At 42.1% G+C, this 22,775-nt stretch overlaps 2 protein-coding genes and 1 pseudogene across 5 annotated transcripts; 2 read left to right on the top strand and 1 right to left on the bottom strand.

Annotated features, from left to right (window-relative positions):
- Nucleotides 1–3,143: 3,143 nt before the first annotated feature.
- Nucleotides 3,144–3,867, top strand: LOC119338664 (annotated as a pseudogene).
- Nucleotides 3,868–7,103: 3,236 nt separating this feature from the next.
- On the bottom strand, nucleotides 7,104–11,096 carry LOC119337040 (UMP-CMP kinase 4-like). 3 transcript variants are annotated; one of them, XM_037609144.1, is made up of 10 exons: nucleotides 10,867–11,093; nucleotides 9,959–10,051; nucleotides 9,638–9,692; nucleotides 9,405–9,522; nucleotides 9,169–9,325; nucleotides 8,955–9,035; nucleotides 8,752–8,859; nucleotides 8,228–8,299; nucleotides 7,779–7,824; nucleotides 7,104–7,539 (listed from the first exon to the last, which is right to left on the bottom strand). In XM_037609144.1, the coding sequence occupies exons 2-9, from the start codon at nucleotides 10,013–10,015 to the stop codon at nucleotides 7,816–7,818; spliced, it is 657 nt and encodes a 218-aa protein (XP_037465041.1). In that variant the 5' UTR covers nucleotides 10,016–10,051; nucleotides 10,867–11,093; the 3' UTR covers nucleotides 7,104–7,539; nucleotides 7,779–7,815. The 3 variants fall into 3 exon arrangements, with proteins under 3 accessions (XP_037465041.1, XP_037465039.1, XP_037465040.1); XM_037609142.1 differs by lacking the exon at nucleotides 7,779–7,824 and having other exon boundaries at nucleotides 10,867–11,096; XM_037609143.1 differs by lacking the exon at nucleotides 7,779–7,824 and having other exon boundaries at nucleotides 9,959–10,005; nucleotides 10,867–11,091.
- Nucleotides 11,097–11,184: 88 nt separating this feature from the next.
- Nucleotides 11,185–18,129, top strand: LOC119337039 (protein FIP1-like). Of its 2 annotated transcripts, XM_037609139.1 has the most exons (14): nucleotides 11,185–11,447; nucleotides 13,187–13,274; nucleotides 13,514–13,622; nucleotides 13,686–13,735; nucleotides 14,028–14,094; nucleotides 14,531–14,603; nucleotides 15,225–15,280; nucleotides 15,703–15,799; nucleotides 16,257–16,338; nucleotides 16,758–16,820; nucleotides 16,983–17,042; nucleotides 17,313–17,405; nucleotides 17,547–17,609; nucleotides 17,694–18,129. In XM_037609139.1, the coding sequence occupies exons 1-14, from the start codon at nucleotides 11,380–11,382 to the stop codon at nucleotides 17,829–17,831; spliced, it is 1,107 nt and encodes a 368-aa protein (XP_037465036.1). In that variant the 5' UTR covers nucleotides 11,185–11,379; the 3' UTR covers nucleotides 17,832–18,129. The 2 variants fall into 2 exon arrangements, with proteins under 2 accessions (XP_037465036.1, XP_037465038.1); XM_037609141.1 differs by lacking the exon at nucleotides 11,185–11,447 and having other exon boundaries at nucleotides 13,518–13,622.
- The last annotated feature ends 4,646 nt before the right edge of the window (nucleotides 18,130–22,775 follow it).

Raw genomic sequence — 22,775 nt, 5'->3', positions numbered from 1 at the left:
TTTGGCCCATCAAACGACCGCGGACGCGCCCGGTCCGGACACACCTTAAATTTCACTTGTTGACATCTCATACTCGATTCTTATATCCATACAAAGACATGCAAAAGAAATAGAACCTACGTATTTGTCGATCCTAGCTACTCCTCGTCGGAGATCACGACGATCTCCGTCCCCGGTTCCGGTAGCATGGGCGGCAGCTGCAGCTCTGACTCCTCCGACTGCTCCGCTCCGGCCTCCTCTGCCTCTATCTCCGCGTCGAGCTCGGCGAAGAGCGCGTCGGACTCCGCCTGCTCCCGCCGGAGGAACACTCGGTTGGCCTCCACATAGGCCTCATCCTGGATGGACTCCAGGATGGCCTGCTGCTCGGCCATCTTGTCGGACTGGGCGACGGCGAACTCCGCCTCCACCTACTCCATGTTGAAGGCCGGCACCTGCTGGTCCGGCTCCTCCGCCTCCTCCACCTCCATCAGAGTCATCGCCTCCTCCACCTCCATCGGAGCCATCTCCTCCTCCTCTTCCCCTAGCTGCTCCTCCTCCTCCTCAGGCTCCGGCGAGTCCAGAGGCAGCCCGACAGCGATGCGGGCGGCGCGTGCGGCTTCCCTCGCCCAGATGTGCAGGGGGATCACGTAGCGGCGCTCTGGCGTCAGCATGGGATAGTACGTGATCTTGCTCCGGACCATGGCGGAGCGTCGGAGCATGGGCAGAGCGCCGGAGCGGGAAAGGGAGGAGCTGGATGGGTTCGGACTAGCAGCGCGGAGAGGGGGGTGGGTTAGGGTTGCGGGACGCCGGCCAGCTTAAATAGCCGGATTTTGTCTTGGGCGGCGAGCACGGCGTTCACACCGCGGCGACGGACGCAGCGTCCGTCGGACCGCCGGGTTTTCGGCCGTTTCTGTCTGGGGCCACGCCATCATGCAGACGTGGCGGGCATGCCCGGGCGCACGCAGGCGCCCCATATCTACCCCATATCTGGGCTGGATATGGAGGGTGCCGATCAGCTCGGACATTTGAGTCATGTTTGAGACGTCCGTCTGGATTAAAACAACATGACCGGTCAGTGACCAGTCGGCTCGCCCGGCACAAAGTCATTTTGCACGGTTGGGTCACGTACCGACAGATCTGAGGCCGTCCACTTTTTCTGAGATTCGTGAAATGGTATGGCCCACCTAGATGTATATCACTAGTATATTTCTTGTATCTTTATTTTTAGTCAAAACAGTGGCAACATACTGGACCCCAAAGTATACCTTTTATCACGGACGGTACGCATGCAAGACTCTCCTCTCACTTTACCCGCGGAACAAATCCATAGACTTCATTTCCTCTTAGACAATTTTAATCAACCATATCTTTTGAACTATAGACTTGTTTTTCAAACTTTTCATATATTTGGACTCCTGGCGTCAAGAACTTTAAAACTAGATCAATTTTGGTTATATTTCAAACATATTTAATTTTCGACATTTCGTGAAATAAATCCATTTCACTAGAAAAATCTGAAACTAACATTTTTCACATAAACGCATTAAACCCGAATATGAAACTCAAATATCAACTTGTGAAACTAATTATTTGGAAGTGTGTAACATTATTATTTCAGAAGAGTAAAATAAGTTATTTCACAACTGTGCAATTGAAATAGATGTCATTTTTGTGAAAGAAGCTACCTACTGAAAGTGAAAAAAAAATGTGAAATTAAAATCTCAACTTGTGAAATTGAAAATTATGAAAGGTGTAACGATTTACTTCAAAAGAGGGAATATTGTGAAATAGAAATATGTGTACTTTTTGTGAAACAAGCTAGTGCAAAGTGAAATGTAGGTTCTGAAAGTGAAAAGAAAATGTGAAACTGAATATCAACTTCTGATACTGAAAATTTTGAAATGTGTAACGGCTTATTTTAAAAGAGCGAGATATGCTTTTTCAATATTGTGAAATTGAAATAGGTGCAATTTTTGTGAAACAAGTTAGTGCAAAGTGACATGTAGGTTCTGAAAGTGCAAAGAAATGTGAAATTGAATGTCAACTTATGAAATTGAAAATTTTGAAATGTGTAACAGTTTGTTTTAAAAGAGCTAAATATGCTTTTTCGATAATGTGAAATTGAAATAGCTGTGATTTTTGGGAAACAAACCAGTGAAAAGTGAAATGTAGGTTCTGAAAGTAAAAAAGCAATATGGAACTGTAATGTCAACTTGTGAAATTGATTATTTCAAAATCTGTAACATCTTTTTCAAGAGTGAAATATGTTATTCGAAAATTGTGGAACTGAAATATATGCCATGTTTGTTAAATGCGGCTTTCGAAAGTGACAATAATGTAAAACTGAAATGTCAACTTGTGAAACTGAGTAGTTGGAAATGTGTAACTGTTTATTTCAAATGAGTGAAACATGTTATTTTAAAAGTATGAAATTAAAATAGATGTGATTTTTGTGAAACAAGCCAATGAAAAGTGAAATGTGGGTTCTAAAAATGAAAATTATATGTAACTGAAATGTTAACTTATGAAAATGATTATTTAAAAATGTGTAATAGTTTATTTCAAAAGAGAGAAATATGTTATTCGAAAAATGTGGAGTTGAAATAGATATTATTTTTGTGAAACAAGCTTATGAAAAGTGAAATGTGGGTTCTGAAAATGAAAACACTATGAAACCAAAATGTCATCTTACGAAACTAATTATTTTTTAAATGTGTAAAAATTTATTTGAGAATAGTGAATTTTTTTTTTCAAAAATGTGATGTTGAAATAGATATGATTTATGTGAAATATGTTTCATGAATTTCAAATTGATTTAAAATGTATCCAAAATCGATCTTGTTTTAAAGGTTTTTGCGACAGAAGTTCAAATATATAAAAAGTATTGGAATTGGAATTTTGGTTTATGAGATATGAATGATTTAAGTTACTAAAGGTGAAATAAATGGATGAATTAGTTTGGCAGACTAAAAGCTGACTCTAATGGGACCTCGCGTACCGTGTTGACATGTTTAGTAGCGGTGAGGTACCGGAACCGCTCAATTTTACTTTTCAGTTCGTCCGGACATATGAGATGGGTTTGAAAGGGCCGGTTGTAGACGCTCTTACATTAATAGGCTCCGCTCGATCTACCTGGAGACACAAACCTAACCAGAGAAGACGAGATGGGAATAAGGTCGAGGAGGAGAGCTAGAGCCCCAGCAGCCGATCCGCCGTCCCGCCGCCGCCGCAGGAAGGACGTGCAGCATGTGCGTGGCCTTCCTTGGGAGGCGGAGCGGAGGGACTGGGCGGCGCTGCCCCGCGACGTCCTGTGGATCATCCTGAGCCTGGTCCCGCAAGCCGACGTCCTCCGCGGCGCGGGCCGCGCGTGCGTCTCGTGGCGGCGGCTGGCCCTCGACGAGCCGCTGCTGTGGCGGCACATCGACCTCGCCGCCGACGAGGACTCGGGCTCAGACTCAGACCCACTGGCGGGCTGGCAGGCGATGGCGCGCACCGCCGTGCGGCGCAGCGGCGGCCGCTGCGAGTCCTTCCGCGGCCGCGTCAGCAGCACCTTCCTGCTCTTCCTCGCCCGCACGTACGCCGATCGATCCATCCATCCAAATCGTCTCACGTATGGTATACACCTCTCCTAAACCCGAGATCCCGACTGATAATCTGCCTGTTTCTTATCAACAGGGCGCCATTGCTGCGGAGCCTCCACGTGACGTGCCGGTACGACATTGTCAGCAGGCACTTCATCCATGCGGTGGCGAAGCAGCTCCCTCTGCTGGAGCAGCTCGTGCTGTCGGGCGGCAGGATCGAGCGAGCCTCGTTGGCCGCTCTCGTCAAGCACTGGCCGCGCCTCCGGCTGCTCCACGCCGGCGGCTGTCACACCTGGAGCCCGATTGACAAGAGTTTGCGGGAGAGGCTTGAGGGTAGGATCGAGGATCTCCGACTTCCATACAGCCGCACCGTAGGGCGTTATCTCGGTCCTATCGCTAGTGCTCGGACGGGACGTTTGCGCGTGTCAGTCAGGCCCTGAACTGCATACATGAATATAACTGAAGTTCAGTTACCTCAGGTCTTATTTACCGGTTCAGCGACAAGGCCACACACCTGTTGATTTCCTCGACCGTTCCCCTTCTCTTACGGTAGTACTATCGGGTCCGACTATGTCACATCTAGATGTGAGATAATACATCACATCTAACTGTGATATCGGCCCACGTCAGCGGATAAATAAGGCATCACCATTGTATTCTTTGTTTGTTTTGTTTTATTTTGTTTTCGTACTTTTTTTGTTTGTCGTACACGAAAAAGTCACGCATCCACTGTGCCGCAACTCGGACAGAAAATATCGGACCCCAGTTACGAGTTGAGGGTGGACTTGCAATTGGGACAAAAAAAAGTCGGGCCCGAGTTGCGAGTTGGGGATGGACTTGCAACCGGGAGAAAAAGAAGGCCGGACCCCAGTTGCGACGCCAGATCCTATTTGGCGCCTTAAGCGCCAATCGGGCGCATAGCCCTCTGCCTTCCTTCGCTACTAACGGGCCTGGCCCATCCCCCCTTTAGTTATATGTTTATAAGGCAAAAAAGGGCACTGGAGGAGAATCAAACCTGAGACCTTCAACATCGAGGAACAATGTAATTACCACTGCACCAGCTCTCCCACTGTACTCTTTTACATATTTTTCCTGCCTTTATTCTTCCATCTTTCCTTGTTCCCTTTTTCCAAAGTTTATTTTTCAAATTCGAGAATTCTTCTTTTCTTCATGTTTTTTTCTGCAAAATGGATGAACATTTTTTGTTCAAATTCAATGACCTTTTTCCATTTTTGATGAACTTTTTTCAAGGTCGACAATTTTTTTTTCGAATTTGATGAACTTTTTCAAATCTGATGATTTTTTTTAGAATTTGATGAACTTTTTTCAAATTCGATGAACTTTTTTCAAATCCGATGAACTTTTTTTCAATTCTGGTGAACTTTTTTAAAATTCGGTGAACTTTTTCAAAACCGATGAACTTTTTTCAAAGTCGATGAACTTTTTTTTTGAATTCGATGAAATTTTTTCAAATCCGATAAACTTCTTTTAGAATTCGGTGAACTTTTTTCAAATCTGATGAACTTTTTTCAATTTTGGTGAACTTTTTTCAAAACCGATGAACTTTTTTCAATTTTAATGATTTTTTTGAAAATTCGATGAACTTTTTGTCAAAATCGATGAACTATTTTTCTAAAAACTGTAGTACATACTGTAGTAAACCGGTTGAGTTTTTCTAAGAAAATCAGTACCTAATGTAGTAGTTTTTGGCGAGAGAAAGAAAATGATCGAGCTGGGACCAGCGATCGAGCGGGAGCCAACGAAGGGAAGCGAAGAGGGAGCGATGGTGTAATGGGCCGGCCCAGAAGGAGGCGCGTGCGGGCGCCACGATCGCTTGCTGGCGCTGAAGGCGCTGTCGAGGAGGACTCAGTTGCGACTGGAGGGTGGGATTGCAACTTAGACAAAAAAAAAAGGTTGGACGCCAGTTGCGAGTCGAGCATGAACTTGCAACTGAAAAAAAAGGTCGAACCCCAGTTGCGAGTCGAGGGTGGACTTGCAACTGGGACAAAAAAGGTCGCGCTCCACTTGCGAGTTGAGGATGGACTTTCAACTAGGACAAAAAAATGTTAGACCCAGTTGCAAGTCGAGGGTGTATTTACAACTGTGACAAAAAAGGTCGGACCCCCAGTTGCGAGTCAAGAGTGGACTTGCAAATGAGACAAAAAAGGTTGGGCCCAGTTGCGAGTCGACGATAGACCTGCAACTGGGACAAAATGTTGACCCAGTCGTGAGTCAAGGTTGGAAAAAGGTCGAGTCCAGTTGTGAGTCGATGATGGACTTACAATCAGGACAAAAAAAAGTCGTAGCTCAGTTGCGAGTCAGGATGGACTTGCAATTGTGACTAAAAAAGGCCAGGCTCCAATTGTAAGTTGAGGGTGAACTTGCAACCGGGACAATAAAAAATTAGGCCTTAGTTGCAAGTGATGGTGGACTTAAAACTAGGACCTAAAAATGTTTCAGGCCCCATCTACATTTCTATGACAAAAGAAGGTCGGGTCCGAGTTGCAAGTTGAAGGGAGGCTTGCAACTTGGAAAATAAAAAGACATCTCATGTTTGATGGTGGATAGTCAACTAACAACAATGAAGAAATCATGAATGAAAAAATAAAAGGAAAAAAAGTAAAAAAATAACAAATAACAAATCATGAATTTAAAAAGTTTACGAATTTGAAACAAATAAAATAAAAAAGAAGAAAAGGGAAAGAAGAAACAAAAAGGAAAATTAAAAAAAGTTCACTTGTGGCCACTACAGCCAACGAGGCAACGCACAGGAACCAAATCAATCTATAAACAACGGCCTAGTGCCACGACGGGCACCCTGCGAGTGACGCGTACAGGAACGAGATCAATCAATGAAAAAGAGCAAAAGAATACCAATCTTGATGTCAAAATCATGTGATTAGAAAGGTAGATGTGAGGTAACTATTTTTACATCCAGATGTGAAATAGCAAATCTGATACGTAAGCGCTCCAAGTTCTTCCATGTTTGGCTCTAAAGTTCTTTATGATAACTAAAAGACAAGCAAAAGTGTTTCGCTCTAAAGTTCTTTATGATAGGCTCTAAAGTTCTTTATGATAACTGAAAGACAAGCAAAAGTGTTTCGCTCTAAAGTTTTTTATGATAGGCTCTAAAGTTCTTTATGATAACCGAAAGACAAGCAAGAATTGGCGGTTATTTATCTAGAAGTTGACTAGGCTTGGATTATGTATCTGGAGTTCTGGTTGTCAATTGATTAAATACCCAGTAAGTATTTTGGCGCAAATACAAAATAATACTCAGCCTCAGCCGTGATCAATGTTGTTGCTGCTGTCCCAGCGACGCTGCCTTCATCAACGACACATTCTTGCGTGTTGCAACGTTGTGATCCAAATCGTAAGTTTTAATCTATACGTCGTGAACATTTTTGCATCCATCGATCCATTTCAGGAAGAATACATAGAAATGAAGACAAAAGAGTCAATCGACTCAACAGTGATAAATCATACCCCCATTTTCTCAAACTGACAGACAACTTTAGGGTACATAATGCAACACCTTGTGGATAAAAAACCAATTTTCTGAAATGCCGCTACTGCAATATCGACCATTGATAACATAGGTAATAAGTAGTAGTTTTGAACAGAAGACATAATGCATATGGCTTAAGCCTTTTCTCATCTTTTCCCGAAGGCCAACAAGAATTGCTACTGAACTACAAACGACAAGTGATGTGGCCGAATAATCAACTGCAATCTTTTTTCTTGACAAGATATCATTAACCATGTCCATAATAAAGACTACATAACTTGACGACAGCACCGAATGGGACGGTAGGTTGCGGCAGCGAGGTGGGCACACAGGTAAACTGATATGTGCTCCAGTTCCCCTCTACTCACTAATAAAGATCAGGAATACTTATAAATCAGATGATGAACGACTATCTAGTGGCATGCTGGCAGGGTAGCGCGCCGTGAGCTCCTTCGGTACTTCTGGGGTCACCTGAAAACACACGTAATGGATGTGATGAGGCCACGCATGACAACAGCAGCAGTAACAGTTTATTTCATCGAGCAAGTCTGGCAAGCAGGTTTCCATCCTACTTCATGATTACGACCCTAAGTGAGTAGCAGATGGAAATTATGACTTTTAAGTTCTCACTTTCAATGTTTTTTTTTGAGGGAACACTTTCAATGTTGAGTTGACGGAACAGAAAAAAAAACAGTTAAGAGAGCTTATACCGTTTTAGTGAACCACATATTTTTCGCATGAGCGCATCTATGCGGCCTGATTGAGAAGAACATATTGTTACCATTTGCAAAAAGACGGTATGTCGTAAATATTGGTATTCACATTTCATGTACCAACAAAATAATATTACTCCCTCCATTTCTGTATACAAGGCCACTTCGTTTTTCATGTCAAACTTTGACTTATAATTTGGTCAACAACAATATGGGTTATATGTCATCAAAAATATATCATTGGAAATTTCTTTCAAATGTGCATCCAATGACATACTTTTTGTGGCATACAATTCACCTTTTCTTGGTAAAATTAATGGTCAAAGTTAGACATAGAAATATGAAGTGGCCTTGACGCCTTGTATACTGAAATGGAGGGAGTATGCTACATCTGTGCACTTAAGAAATTGTTAAAACTTAGTCAATTGGGTATGATATGACATTACCTTTGGGCCATATGGCTGAAAAATGGTTTTCACATCTTCAAACACCTCAGGGATTGGTTTTGCAGCATTAATCTGGTAAAACAGTGGATCGACCAACAGGTGATCAAAGTGCGTACATTGAGAAAACATATCAACCCAGCGCTAATGGAAGCGTACACAAAAATAAAGTCCCGACACACTGCAAAATTGATATATCGGATTGTACAAATGCACCTATTTGTTCGCGAGTATATATTCTCTACAGCCTCTACTCAAGGATGAGATATTCATTCCAAATTCCCAATGTCCCTGCTGAGAATACACTCTGTTGTGTGGCAATGGTTCACTGAGATCAGAGTATTCTGTAAATTACTTGTTTCCACATTCTTGAGTTAATGTGTGCTTATTATTGATATTCCAGGCATCAACTGCACTCAATTAGACCCTGAACTACAGAAGCATTTGCTAGACATACTAAAAAATTCTACAACGTGGCTGTTAATGCAGAAGTGTGTCATATCCTTTTACATAAAAATTGGATATACCTTCTTAACCTTGCCCTTAGAGTCATAGTACTGAACTACAGGCAAACTTGATTCTTCAAAAACTCTGAATCTTTTCCTGATAGTCTCAATGTTATCGTCAGCTCTTCCCTGCAGTTGGTCAACAAAAGAAAACAATGTTAGAAGCAATGAAGAGATCATGTCACATACAATCCAGCAAATAAACATAAGAGATTAAATCTAACCTGATTGCGACCCAGAAGACGCCTTACCATCTCTTCCTCAGAACAGTCAAAGAATAGCACAAACTCAGGAGATATTTTTATCTGCAGTAATGTAAAATAACTAAAGGTTGTTAGCTTGCTTTTAAAACACAAAAGGAAAAGGTCAAAGTACCAAATAATTTTGAAGTTAGGAACTCTATTATTTTATAGAAGTCCAAAAACAAAGTAGCCTTACAACATTCTCAAATGACAGACGGTTTTCTTGATTCCTTGGAAATCCATCAATGAGGAATTTGTCATTTTCACTTTTTATCATAGCTTCTTGTAGGAGCTTTACGGTTATCTCAGATGGAACAATTTTCCCTTCCTTTATAATGCTGTCAATCATGGTTCTGTAGGGAAAAAAAAGCCAAAGTAAGCGTTATTAATAAAACAAGGAATATAGCCTCTAGGGTCAAGCGGGTTTGTTACCCATTTTCAGAACCAGACTTGATTTCTGAGCGCAACAGCTCTCCAGCACTAAGATGTGTAAATCCGAAATGCTCCACAATATTGCTACATTGTGTACCTTTTCCACTTCCAGGACCACCTGTGGATTTGCATAAAATGAGGAACCATGAATTGTCAGCAGCATAGGTACTGACAGCAAGCTCATTTTCCACTATGTAGAAGTTGGAGCCATCATTACAGAATACAGAAGTTACCTAGAACAAATACAACTGCAACTTTCTTCCCACCCAAGATATTCGCAGTACCATCCTGCAATAGAAGCAATTCAATCGATCAAAGTAAGAATGTGAGGATTTAATCCAGGATTAACTTCACTGGTAACACTGAAAATGGAATCAAAATTAAATAGAACATTGAGATTGAAGGAACCTGCCTTACATATTAAAGAGCATGTATAACATAAGTGTCATGTACAGTTTTAAACTACAAAGCAATGGGATACATAGATGAAGACTCAAAAGTAATCTAGGAATCCAGTAACAACTGCAAGTTTTATCCTAATGTGAAAAACATACCTCCTGCTCGGCGACAGGCACTGAAGCATCCACGGCTGTGCTCATTGCTGCAAGCATTCCATGACTCAGCTTGAGCAAGCAATGGATAATAAACTTTGGATAGCTCAGCAGAAAAGAGGGAAAGTGTCAAGACTCTACTCTACTGTAAACTGGCAGTGCAGCACAACATAGCAAAATTAAGTTAAATAGTTAGCAAGAAGGGTGATGAACTTGCAGTTTCTTATATTTCATATGCTTTCAAGATTTGAAATGCTGAGCAAATGAGGCCACAATTTTGCTTCAGCTACAGTAACAGTACATAGACAAACCATCTTGTCTCATTGTACATACAGCTATTCGTTTTTCATCATGATTTTTCCTTAGATTTCTTGATTCATAGTTCTGCTTATAAATTGTGCAGCAATGAGGTAACACCGTTTATACACTACATTTTATACACAAATCATCGCTGTGCATAAAGTCACTCTTGACCGCTTATATTTGGCATTACTTATGCAAACCCTATGCTGCTCATTCTAAATACTGGATTGCTGCTCTGTAACAAAGTACCGAACGCAAGGCAACAAAAATGACGGCAACCACTCGTAGATGTGGCTAGTGGTACACAACCCTCTATCATTTGATTATTTCTTGGTCGGATCCACACCCTGCACCGCCATTGCCACGCGGCTCAGCGCAGGAGATCACTCCACCAGAACCTAACCAGTAAGCCACCAGAGGTCTCTGTTAACCCCAAAAAACAGAGCGAATTTAGTGGTTAAAAGCATCCATGAATCCATCAGGCAGACAGGCAAGCAGACCTAGCCATGGAGCTTATTTTGATCTACCGCTTACTCTATAGGCTAGAACAATCAAACCGGGATGAGAAGTGTGGCAGAGCAGAGAGAATAGGTTCGAGAAACACGCACCCTACTTGTCGAGCTGGGCGGGTCGCTAGAAGTGGGTCCAATCGGCGAGAGTGGTGCCAGATAGCAGCACCTGTCTAGGAGGTGGACGGAGAGGGAGGCGCGGTGGCGAAGGGAGGAGCGGAGGAGGTCGGCGGCGACGGCGACGGCGGCGGGAGGAACTTGGAAAGGACCCGGCTGAAAAAGTGACAGCCCTCGAGCCAGTTATGGCCAGCCAGGTGCCCTCACCAGACCGTCTCCCAGCTGTTGGATTGCGATCAAACGGTTGGCAAGGGCCAACGGGGGAACGGTTCCGCGGTGGAGAGGGCCCACCACGCCTCTCGCCGTTTTGCGCTGGCTTCCTCGGCGGCGCTGCGCCGCTACCCCGCAGAGACGCTAGAGTCCGCGCTGGTCTAGCGTGGTCCAGGCGGCTGCTCGTCGGGCGACCATCTATCCGATCCGACTCCGAAGTGCTGGGAGGGGGCGCCGCGCTGACGGCTCCAGCCGCGGCGTCGGCGGGCGCAGGCGGCGGAGGAGATGGCGCACGAGCGGCGCGGCGCGGCGGCGTCGTCCGCGGCTGCGCACGACGCTGCAGGGGAAGCACTGTGAGTCTGTCGCCGCAACCCTTATTAGCTAAGACGCTCGCTCTAATCATGCTTGTGGCGGAGGAGTTCGATCTGACTTCAGAGATCCGCCCCCGTAATCGCGTCATGGTACTTGTGGAACATACCAGATCCCTGATCTGATCTTGTAGCCCCTCTTCGAGGGTGGAATCATATCATAATTTGCTGAAATCGTGGACAGCAACCTGCCTCTGCTCTGCTGCATGTTTTGCATATATGGTTTTAAAAGCTCTGTGTGAATTCGGTCAGTACGATTGGGGAGGAACTGAGGGCAGTCCGTGTGCAAAATGCTGTGTCATCATTTGGATACAAGCTTATATACTGCCTTTTCAGTGGGGCTATCTACTGTGATTCTAGTATAGAAATTAAATGCATCTAGATTTTTTTTGCCCTACCATATATTTTGATTGGTTGTGTGCAAATCACAATTTTTGGAGTTTGGGACAGGACACTGTATCTATATGTAGATGCAGCTTTCATCTCTTTCTTTCTTAATTAATTGCCTCTCACCTCAGCTTCAATATATATGGCATAGTTTATTACTTTAGATACAGCCGATTGGTGGAGAATCGGGACTGCCATAAGATCGGTGTGGCATTGTGAGTTAGTTGCCCCCTCGGTGCAGAGTTTGATTTGTTTGGCTATTTCTTGACCCATTGGTGTGTGACGGAGGCACCAGTTGCATGTCCATGTAGCAAATCTGAGTTTAAGGTGGTCAACCACCTTGATAGTCTATGTGATTATTGCGATGATGCATGATATATGATTTGTTTTGATGTAAGTACATGAATATATGATTGTATCTTGTCTAAATCTAATAAGTAAACAAATAGAGGCAGTTTTAGATTTCCATTCTGTATCTTTCTTTTGTTGAGAAACACAATTACTTTGCATCGATGATATAAAAGAACGCTGTATGAACAATACTTAGATAAGGCACAACCCACAGCACACTCACACAATCACTAAAAAACGAGCTGTTGCATGAACAACAACATAGTCCATAAAGAAGCTTTTTGAGGAAAAGAAACTGTAAATGTTCTTCATATAAGTCCACCTTTTATTGGTGGCCATTTGCGTTAACATTTCATCAAGAGAAGCAAATATGTAGTGATTTACTGAACAAAAAGATATTAGTCTCTATCATGTAGTTTCATTTTTTACCATTCAGGTTTGATAATTGCAGTGATCACACAGGGCTCTGCAGTGGTCCTGATTTTTCTGTGTTTTGTTGTTTTCCATGCACAACAGTTTTGCAACGCAATGACAGTGCTGTCATGTTTCATACAGGCTCTTATTTTCCATCATAGTTTAGTGTTCTCTCTTTTGTTGACGTTAACCTTAGTTGTCCTTATACTTGGTACATTTCATAGTGCAATTGCAATGAACATACGCCTCACGATATTTTTCCTGAATGTGTTTATGTTTCTTAAAAACTCTTCCAATCATGTCTTACTTTTTTATTAGAGTCTTTGCTTTCTCAAGCCGCAGCAGCAGGATTTATCCTTTTCCATTTTGTGTGTGTTTGCTTCGTCTGCTTTTTACGTATGCCAGTATGCCACTATATCAGGGGTGCCTAGTTTTCTGAATACAAACATCACTAGTATGAGAATAAACATAAATAGCAGCACTAAGTATTATATGATATGCATTTAATCCATTTCTTCTTATGTTGATCTGTTGTTGCAATCTGATTTCCTCCTTTCCTACCATTTCTCCAGATTTGTTGATGTAGTACATGAAGCCCCTCTGTCTGGTCAGCGGCAGCCTCGAAGCATAGTTGGTGGCACTCTGTACTGTATCTTATTGGCAAGTGAATATTTGCTAGGTTTCCATTATTTTATTAATAGTTGTAGACCATGTTATCTTTTCTTATTTTGCTGGAGAGACCTTTGAAACATGTTTTTACTTCATCTTACTTTATATTTAGCCAGGAGAATATGTATCTTATGTGTGCTAGTCCCTTTCACTCCTTTAATTGTGCTGTTGTTTTTCCTTTCTCCCTTGCAGTTTCTGGCAGCTGTGATTAACTTCTTCTTCTTCTCTAGGCAGGTTATGCTGGTGTTGTCATAGCAGCTCCATGGATATTTGTTCTTATACCAGACATGATCCTTCCGTTGCTATGCAGCTGCAATGTTCTGCTTCTAATTATTACAGGTTCTTGTTTAATTTACTGGTTATCTATACTGGTAGATTTTCTCTAACAGAAATTTGCTGCAGGTATATTCCAACAATATTGGGTCCATCAGGTCACAAAAGTGCGACTACAGGTACGTCACGAAAGAAAAGAAAGAGAAGATCTTTATGAATTCTGTTCAGCGCAAATAGAGGATTTACACATTAATATTGCCGACTATGTGTAATTTCAAAAATAAAAAGGCTGTCAACCATCAGTTTGTAGCCATGAACCATTCACTGTTCCGGTTTGCTGCGACTAAAGTCTGTTCATCAACCTTTGTTTTAAGTCATGGCTAAATGTTAACATATTAGCTCTGTAATGTTTACTTGCTGATATTGGTAGTGTTATCATAACATTTACCAAGCTTCATCTTGTAATTGCAGGGCTACTATGATTTAAGCCAAAAACTGAAGCGCATTGCTCGAGTTCCATTTGCCGCTATTGCTTGCGGTAAGTATTACCTAACCAATGTGTGCTACAGAGCATCTGCTATGTTCTAATGCCAGCACCTACCATTTCTTTAAACCTTCAAGGAGAATCATATTGTACTAAGGAACTGCTATCCTTCTGATCTGCATTGGATTATTTGCATTTTGTAGTGAATATGTTGGTATCTGGGTTGTTTTTACCTCAGCCTGGACATTATATGGTAGAATCTATACTGGTTTGGCTGTTATTATGTTTCTGCATTTGCTGATTTGGTAACACATTCATGCTAGTTGCTGGTACCCTTAGATAGAACTAAAACCACGACACTTATTTTGGAACGGAGTATATTATTGTTATTTCTTTTTATTTTACATTAATTATTTGGAGTAAAAACAACATGTTTGATCCCTTTACGCAATTATAGTGACGAATTATTTTGTTAAAAATATGGTTGCAGGTACTGCCCTATTGCTCTTAATTCTAGTTTGGCAGCCTCAAGTAGAAGTATTATCAATTTCAGTTTTGCTCAGGTACAGTTCTTCTGTTGAGTTGAGTATAAGCTTTCTTTAAGTTAACCTTCTCATTATTAACATAAAAGATTAAGATGACCATAAGCTGCATTCTGTAAATAAAAGCATTATTGGTATCTTTAGGATCAAAATGTAAGGAATGCATTTGCATAGTTTATGCCATTTTGAGGTGGAGATTTAGTATTCTCTTATACTGATACCATGACATGTGAAGCTCTTGGGTTATTCAGGAAGTTCAAGGTTTAATGTAGGATAAATATGGTTATAATTCTTTAGTGCACCTGGTCTTAGGTGCATAGTGAACTTTAGTTTTAGATTATTATCATCACTCTGGTAGAGTAAAAATGATTAGGTAGGCAAGCTACACACAAAAAAATACTTGTATTGCTTATTTTGTTAAATCTTGTGCACTGCCCTCAGCAACCTCAAAGCCAAGTAAATTTCTGGAACTTATGATACATACTGACGTATTATGTCTTTCCGCCTTTAATGAAATTTCAGTACGCATATGCTAAATTGGTTTCTTATTTAGCGGGATACTGCGGCTGTTCTGCTTTGGTTCTAAAAAGAAATGAAACTCTCCTATGTGATTTTTAATGCTATCACTTTCTAATTATGCAGGATTGCACTAGTTGTTGAAGTGATATCCGCTGGATGTTTCATGAGCTTATACATAGGTAGATTCTGTTGTGTGGTTTATCTATTTTATTCTTGTGTATGTTGCAGCCAGCATAAATTACTGGTCATTTTTCGGTAACTTTTTGGGCTTGACTTCTTTCTGTTTGTGGCCATGTAGCGTTGGGAAGTTCATTAACCATCTTCCTAAATTTTTAATTCCTGTCAACAATTAACTTTGTTTTTCCTTGAATCACAGTAGACAGTAGATCAAGAAACATGCAATACGCCTTACTTACCAGATGGTAATTCTGCATATTTGTTCACTAATCATTAATTACATGGTGATTCCACATGTTTGTCTCATTAGTTATTAAAGGGTTCTCTGACTTTTGTTTGGTCGATAGCTCCTAATCATTTCCTGCAAGCAATTAGATGACATTTTGTAATATTATGTCTGTATTGTCTAAATTTTGATATGCAGGGCACATCCATAAATACAACTCTTTGAATGAGCAGCCTGACATTCTACGGCCACTTTATTCTGCACTGCAACCATCTAGTTCGTTGGAAGAGATAAGGTACAAGATATTTGTTGCTTCATTAATAATCACATGGACTTAATAAGGTACAATATATTATCACATGGACTTGATATGGTTTACCTAATTATATTGGTTGTGTGTTTTTTCTTGGCAAATAATAACTGCGTATGCAAATGCTTTTCCTTTTTAGTAAAAACACATGTGTTTTAACATCTAAAAATTGCTTCATAGGAGTATACTCCTGTCTTTGCATGTACAACTGTCTGTTCTTTCACTGAGTGCCACCACACCCAATTATTGTGTGTTTGCTTTTATGACAATGTAGGGTATAGTCTCGTAAAGAAGAGGAGCTTTGTGGTAATGTTTTGAATATCAAAAAATAGAAATCAATGCCATTTTGAAAGCTTTTAGCCATCAGTGAACTTTCTTCATGAAATCAATTAACATTCCTGTCATTTGAGCTTTGTGGGTTGATACAATAATATATTTGCAGATACTATGATTCTCGTCTGTCTGACCAACAAATGGCATTGCTCCAGTACCAGAGGGAAAATATTCATTATCTGAGTGAAGAGGTACTTGGAATAATTCTGTTTTTTTCATGTACTTGGTTAGCAACTGCATTTACTGGCCATGTTTATTTTCCTCGATTATGTTATTATCACAGAATAGTAAAGTAGTAGATACAATAATATTATTATAGAGAGAGACTTTCAACTTGCTGTCCTTACAATATACATGTGTTGTAATTAAGACAGTATTCATTTGGCATCATTGATCATTCCTTTTTTCTTTCTAGATACTGGCTGGGCACAGCACACCGTTGCAGAAAGTGGTTAATGGCATGTGTTGTAATAAGTTTTGACATTTTGTACATGTTGTCATTACAAAGTAGAATAGTCAATGCATTACACGCTACGAACAAATTCTGATTTATGCTATTAGAATAGTGGTGTTGTGTTGATTGATTAATGCGGTTTTTTTTCTACATCAGGTGCTTAGGTTGCAAGAAAGCTTAAGTAAGTACCATAGAAGTGTTGCTGCCAGCACTCCACAGGTTCAAATTAAATCTGCCGCCAAACCTTTCCCTCCCATCTGTTGAATGCTTAAGCAGACTAAAAACTTCTTAATATTAATTATTTGTAAATCAACCTGCTTAATGTTGGATGAATTGGTGCATCATGATTTAGTATTTATGTTTCTCATCATATTTCGCCAGGTTGATCTCACTCATCTTTTGGCGTCTCGTGATCAAGAACTTCGTGCACTGTCTGCTGAGGTAAATACTCTCGGATCTCGGTCGACCAGATATTCGCACTATGCATACGGCAGAGGTGGTATCAACACCTAAAAATATTTGGTGTTGGTGGATAATTTGCTCTTTCTGCCTCTGTTCATACTCTAAATGTTACCGAGACTTCGACTTGGATAAGTACAGTGCTGGGCGAACAAGAACTCAACCTATTCTTTGTTAGCTTAAGGATATGTAGATCATACTTTTCTGTTAGTACTCCAGCATGGACTAATACTTTGCTCATCTATCATATAGATGAATCAAGTGCATTCGGAGCTTCGTCTTGCTCGTGGTTTGATTGCTGAGAAGGACTCGGAGATCCAGCACATTCGTGGGAACAACAATCAAGTATGTTACCGTTCAGTTTTGTGTGTCTGTCTGCAAATTTTGCGGTAGTCGGATAATAGTTCAGTTCTGGCAAAATATATATGACTATTTGTAAGAGGAGGCAAAGCATTATTTGTTGATGGTGAACATGATAAAATGCAGTACGTCGAAGAAAACGAGAGACTAAGAGCTATCCTTGGTGAATGGAGCACTCGAGCAGCAAAGGTAATCATGAATGATAGAACCTGATGTTGGTTTTAACAGAAGCATTTTCCTTATCATCATCTCGTTCACGTGTGTACTCGACAGCTTGAGCGAGCGCTTGAGGCTGAGAGAGTGTCCAACATGGAACTGCAGAAGAACCGCGCAAAGCTCAGACGCCAATCAACCAGGGAGAAAATACCTGACATTCCTCAGTCAGAGAGTTCCTCCATAGGTGTGCTCTAGCTTATCTGATTGTGTCAGCAGTTTTTGTGTAACACGGTCCATAGGTGAACTTTGTGGCGTCATGTCAAGATTTGAACCTTCAAACCTCGGAGATCAGTTACTATGTAGTTGTAGATTGAAGTACAGCAGTAACGAGAAATGTTGTATTGTTGGCTGTATGGGAGCACTTGTAAATATGCAGTACTACGATTAAAAGTAGAACGGTGCAGTTTCTGGAGTGTGACGTTTTGGCTCCAGGGCTCTATGGAGCCTGCTGTTATCAAAAAATTACGAATGTCGCATTTAGAAGTTACAAAAAGATTCTGATTTTTTTTTCATATACATATACGTGTGTTTCTACATATCGTGGTATTTTGGAACGGAGGGAGTAGTTCACATCTAAATGTACATGCAGGCTATTTTTTTGTAACAGAGGCAAAAGGCTTGCCTTATTCATTACTCAAGGAGTTTAGAGTACATGCAGGTTCTATAATGCATTTGTGAGGTTTCTGTCAACTCACATTTTCCTGATATATCTTGAGTTGTTCTTCACTAGCATTCTCTCATTTTTGCCTGCATCTAGGTGAAGCAATGAACACTCGCGAGGAAATGTATCCATCCGCTATGCAGTTCTGCGATTGCCTGCGTGGTGCCGCAGCACGGGCGTGGCGGCCAGCTGCTGGGTGTTGCACATAAGGACATTGCATTGCTTGAGCGTCGTGGCTCGGGTTTTCGAGATTTCCCTGCTGGTATTATTGCTGGTAGGTCCAAAACGGCAAACCCTATTCGGCGCCTTTTGTGCCCGTTATAGGGAGCTCCTATGTACCGCCCGCTGCGATAGAATGCCGAGCAAAAGCACAAAGCGCGATCGCCTGGCCGGCCCACTCAGTTTTTGCTGTATCAAGTCGGTTTTCCCATAGGGGCACGGGATATCCTGTACCGCACCGTTTTTTTCTGCAGTGGCACTGTAGCAACTCGGTTTCTTACATGGCGTGGCACTGTAGCAAATGGTTTTTCAGTTGGTTTAAAAATGAAAAAAATTAAACGCCGACACTTTTTGAATTTTTGAACACTTCTATTTTTGAAATTTTGATTTTCTTTGAAAACATGAATATTTCTTGTGAAAGCAAACGTTTTCTGAAATTAAGAACAATTTATGATAACACGAACATCTTTTCAAAATTGAAAGATTTTTCGAAATTTCAAAACAATTTTGTAAATGCAAATAATTTTTGAATATACAAACATTTTTTACACACACAGACATTTTTATTAAAAAGACAAACATTGTTTGAATTTTCTAAACATGTACTCCCTTCGTTCCTAAATATAAGTCTTTGTAGAGATTCCACTATGAAACCACGTACGGATGTATATAGATGCATTTTAGAGTGTAGATTCACTCATTTTGCTTCGTATGTAGTCCATAGTAAAATCTCTACAAAGACTTATATTTAGGAACGGAGGGAGTATGATCATAAAAGACAAATATGTTTTAAATGTAAAATAAAAAAAATAGAAAACCAGAAAAATAAAAAAAAAATAGAAAATGGACCCGAATTGGATTGAACCTTTCGAAAGGTTCTCAAAACCTAGATAACCTAGCTAAATGGGCCGGCCCAGTTAAAATCTATGCTACATTACCTTCCCTCTGCGTTTCAGCTGCCGGCAGATAGGGTTTACCATCCAAAAGCGACGGGAGGAGGGGCATAGGTATTGTTATACATCCAAATTATTATTATTTACGCATTCACATCCCTACCCGTATGAGCACCTTCGAGATACTAAGTCGGTGGGTTTGGGGATTGACGAAGTCACCGCAAGCATCTTGCTAACGATGGGAACATCACCTCGCACTAAAAGAATATTTCACCTTTATGAGACATCAAATCGTCTAGCCTGATCGCTGGTGTGTTGAGGATATCACCAACTTTCTAACCATCCAACCACAAATTAATTCTCATGTACAGTCAAATTAGCCATAGTGAGTCGGACAATGGGTTGTGCCCGTTGTCGACCATATGTCCATGCCGGCATCCTTTTTTTTTTGCGAAACCATACCGACATCCTTGTTAACGTCTCTCAGTCAATACCCTATGCCAACGAGCTATCATCCACCGTGGAATGTACTCCCTCCGTTCCTAAATACTTGTCTTTCTAGAGATTTCAACAAGTGACTACATACGGAGCAAAATGAGTGAATCGACACTCTAAAATATGTCTATATACATCCGTATGTGGTAGTCCATTTGAAATCTCTAAAAAGACAAATATTTAGGAACGGAGGGAATACTAAGTACCTACTAGGTTGGGCAGATCATGTATGTGCTGCTAGCTGCCATACATGCATAGGGACATTGCACGGGAGATGAGACGAGATGAGCTATCTGGTTGGGCAAAAATCAACCTAGTCGTAAAGTAGGACGCGGCCCATGCCGCGCTCAACTTTTCGAGATTTCGCTGGTATTATTGCCGGCGCGTCCAAAAGAGACGACGTATCAAGTGGGACGAAGTATAGTATAGGTATAGCCATATAGCAAGTCGACAGTAGGAATGTGGGATGGTCGACCACAGAAGCTCCCGCACCGACGCCCTTGACGACGCCTCTCCGTCAATGCGCGCTACGCCGAGGAGCTATCTAGTCTAGGGTTGGGCAGAGCATGTTCGGTCGTATGATCGTCGTCGACCACACGAGCTCCTGCCCGTACCATGCCGACGAACTTTCCATTGGGAAATGTATGTATGCACGTACGTAGCACTGTAGGTTGGGCAGAGCCCCCGTTTCTAGGTACTGTGCTCGTTGTCCTAGGGTTGGGCAGAGCCGGGCCGGTTCCTTTCTTTCCTGTTTTCGGTGGAGCCTCAGAGGAAGGGGATATGCACGCACATGCCTGTAGAGTGTAGATCCATGCAAGTGTGCTGCCAGATCATAGGATATTCTTAGGTTAGTGGGAGTGTGTGCGTAGCTCGAGGTTGGCAGTGGGATTTGGAGAGCCTAGCCGGATTTCTGCTGCAGCGGACCGGTCGATTTCCGCTCCGCAATGCAGTACGCAATGCAGTACGTTGAAGCCGGTCGTTTTGTTATAGACCGGGTGTAAAGTAGGGTCTAGTATATTGTTCTTGTACACGTATTTGTATACGTATGTAATTGTAATTGTGATCCTTTATATATTGAGACGTGAGGCTGGATGTCAACCACCCACGCAAAACCCTAAACCCTGTGTTTCAACTTGGTATCAGAGCACAAAGCTCGTCTTGTTGCTCATGGTTTCACTCAACAGCACGGGATTGACTACGGAGATACTTTTAGCCCGGTGGTGAAGCCTGCCACGGTTCGCTTGATTTTGTCTCTTGCTGTGTCTCGTGGCTGGAGCCTCCGACAGATTGATGTGAGCAATGCCTTTTTATATGGGTTCTTGGCCGAAGATGTGTACATGCAGCAGCCACCTGGGTTTGAGGATGCCACTTACCCTCTCATGTCTGCAAACTTCAATGGTCTATTTATGGTCTCAAGCAGTCACCCCGTGCCTGGTATGCTCGTTTGAGTCAGCGCCTTTCGCAGCTCGGTTTTGTTGCCTCCAGATCAGATGCATCTCTGTTCATCTTCTCCCAGGGTACTATACAGATATACATGCTGGTGTACGTTGATGATATTGTGATTGCTGGCTCTACCCCCGCCGTGGTGGATCGTCTTGTGCAGTCGTTGTCTGCTAGCTTTCCCATCAAAGATTTAGGTCGCCCTCAGTACTTTCTTGGTTTGGAAGCGTCCTTTCATTCAGGGGGCATGACCTTGACGCAGAAAAAGTATGCTTTAGATCTTCTTCATCGCGTCAACATGGAGAACTGCAAGGCCACTTCCACTCCGCTTGCTACATCCGAGAGTCTCTCACGTCATAGTGGTGCACTACTGGGTAGAGATGACTCCTTTCGGTATCGCAGTGTGGTTGGGGCACTTCAGTATTTGACCCTCACTCGTCCTGATATCTCCTTCGCAGTGAACAAAGTGTGTCAGTTCCTGTCTCAGCCAACGGTGGATCATTGGGAAGCAGTCAAGCATATTCTGAGATATGTCAAAGGTACGCTAGACATGGGACTACGGATTCGTAAGTCCAGATTCACTGGAGTGAGTATATTCACCGATGCAGACTCGGCAGGCTGTGTTGATGATAGGCGCTCCACTGGTGGTTTTGCTATATTTGTTGGACCTAACCTTGTATCTTGGAGCTCGAAGAAGCAACGCACAGTCTCGAGATCAAGCACCGAGGCAGAGTATAAGGCATTAGCCAATGGCGTGGCTGAAGCCATTTGGATAGACTCGGTTCTCACAGAACTTGGAGTCCCACAGCAGCGCACTCCTATATTGTGGTGTGATAACTTAGGGGCAACTTACCTGACGGTGAATCTGGTGTTTCATGCTTGGACCAAACACATTGAGATTGATTTTCACTTTGTGAGAGAACGAGTAGCTGCTTGTGAACTGGAAGTCAGGTTTATTTCTACAGATGATCAGTTAGCGGATGTATTTACTAAACCCGCTACTAGACAGATGCTAGACCGTTTTAGAACCAATCTGAATCTTGTATGTAGTTCAGATTGAGGGGGCATGTAAAGTAGGGTCTAGTATATTGTCCTTGTACACGTATTTGTATACGTATGTAATTGTAATTGTGATCCTCTATATATTGAGACGTGAGGCTGGATGTCAACCACCCACGCAAAACCCTAAACCCCGTTTGCTAATTCTCGGATGCATGAAAACAAAATCTGGCGTCAAACAGTTTTCTGCTTTGCACGTGGCCGATTTCAGGGACAACTTGAGGAGTGACCGCGATGGCCACGGCAAGGCCAAGGCAGGACCTCGTCGGACAGAACGCATGCAGCGGGCTTGGTAGTGGCAAGGAAGCAGGTTAACTCTACAGGGGCGTGTTTGGTTGCCGTTGTGAACAGTTTCTGTAGCGCATGCACTTC

Source organism: Triticum dicoccoides, chromosome 7B (assembly GCF_002162155.2).
Source record: "Triticum dicoccoides isolate Atlit2015 ecotype Zavitan chromosome 7B, WEW_v2.0, whole genome shotgun sequence".
Lineage (NCBI taxonomy): Eukaryota > Viridiplantae > Streptophyta > Magnoliopsida > Poales > Poaceae > Triticum > Triticum dicoccoides.
Note: the sequence above shows the minus strand (reverse complement) of the source record. Positions and strands in the feature narration are given on the sequence as shown.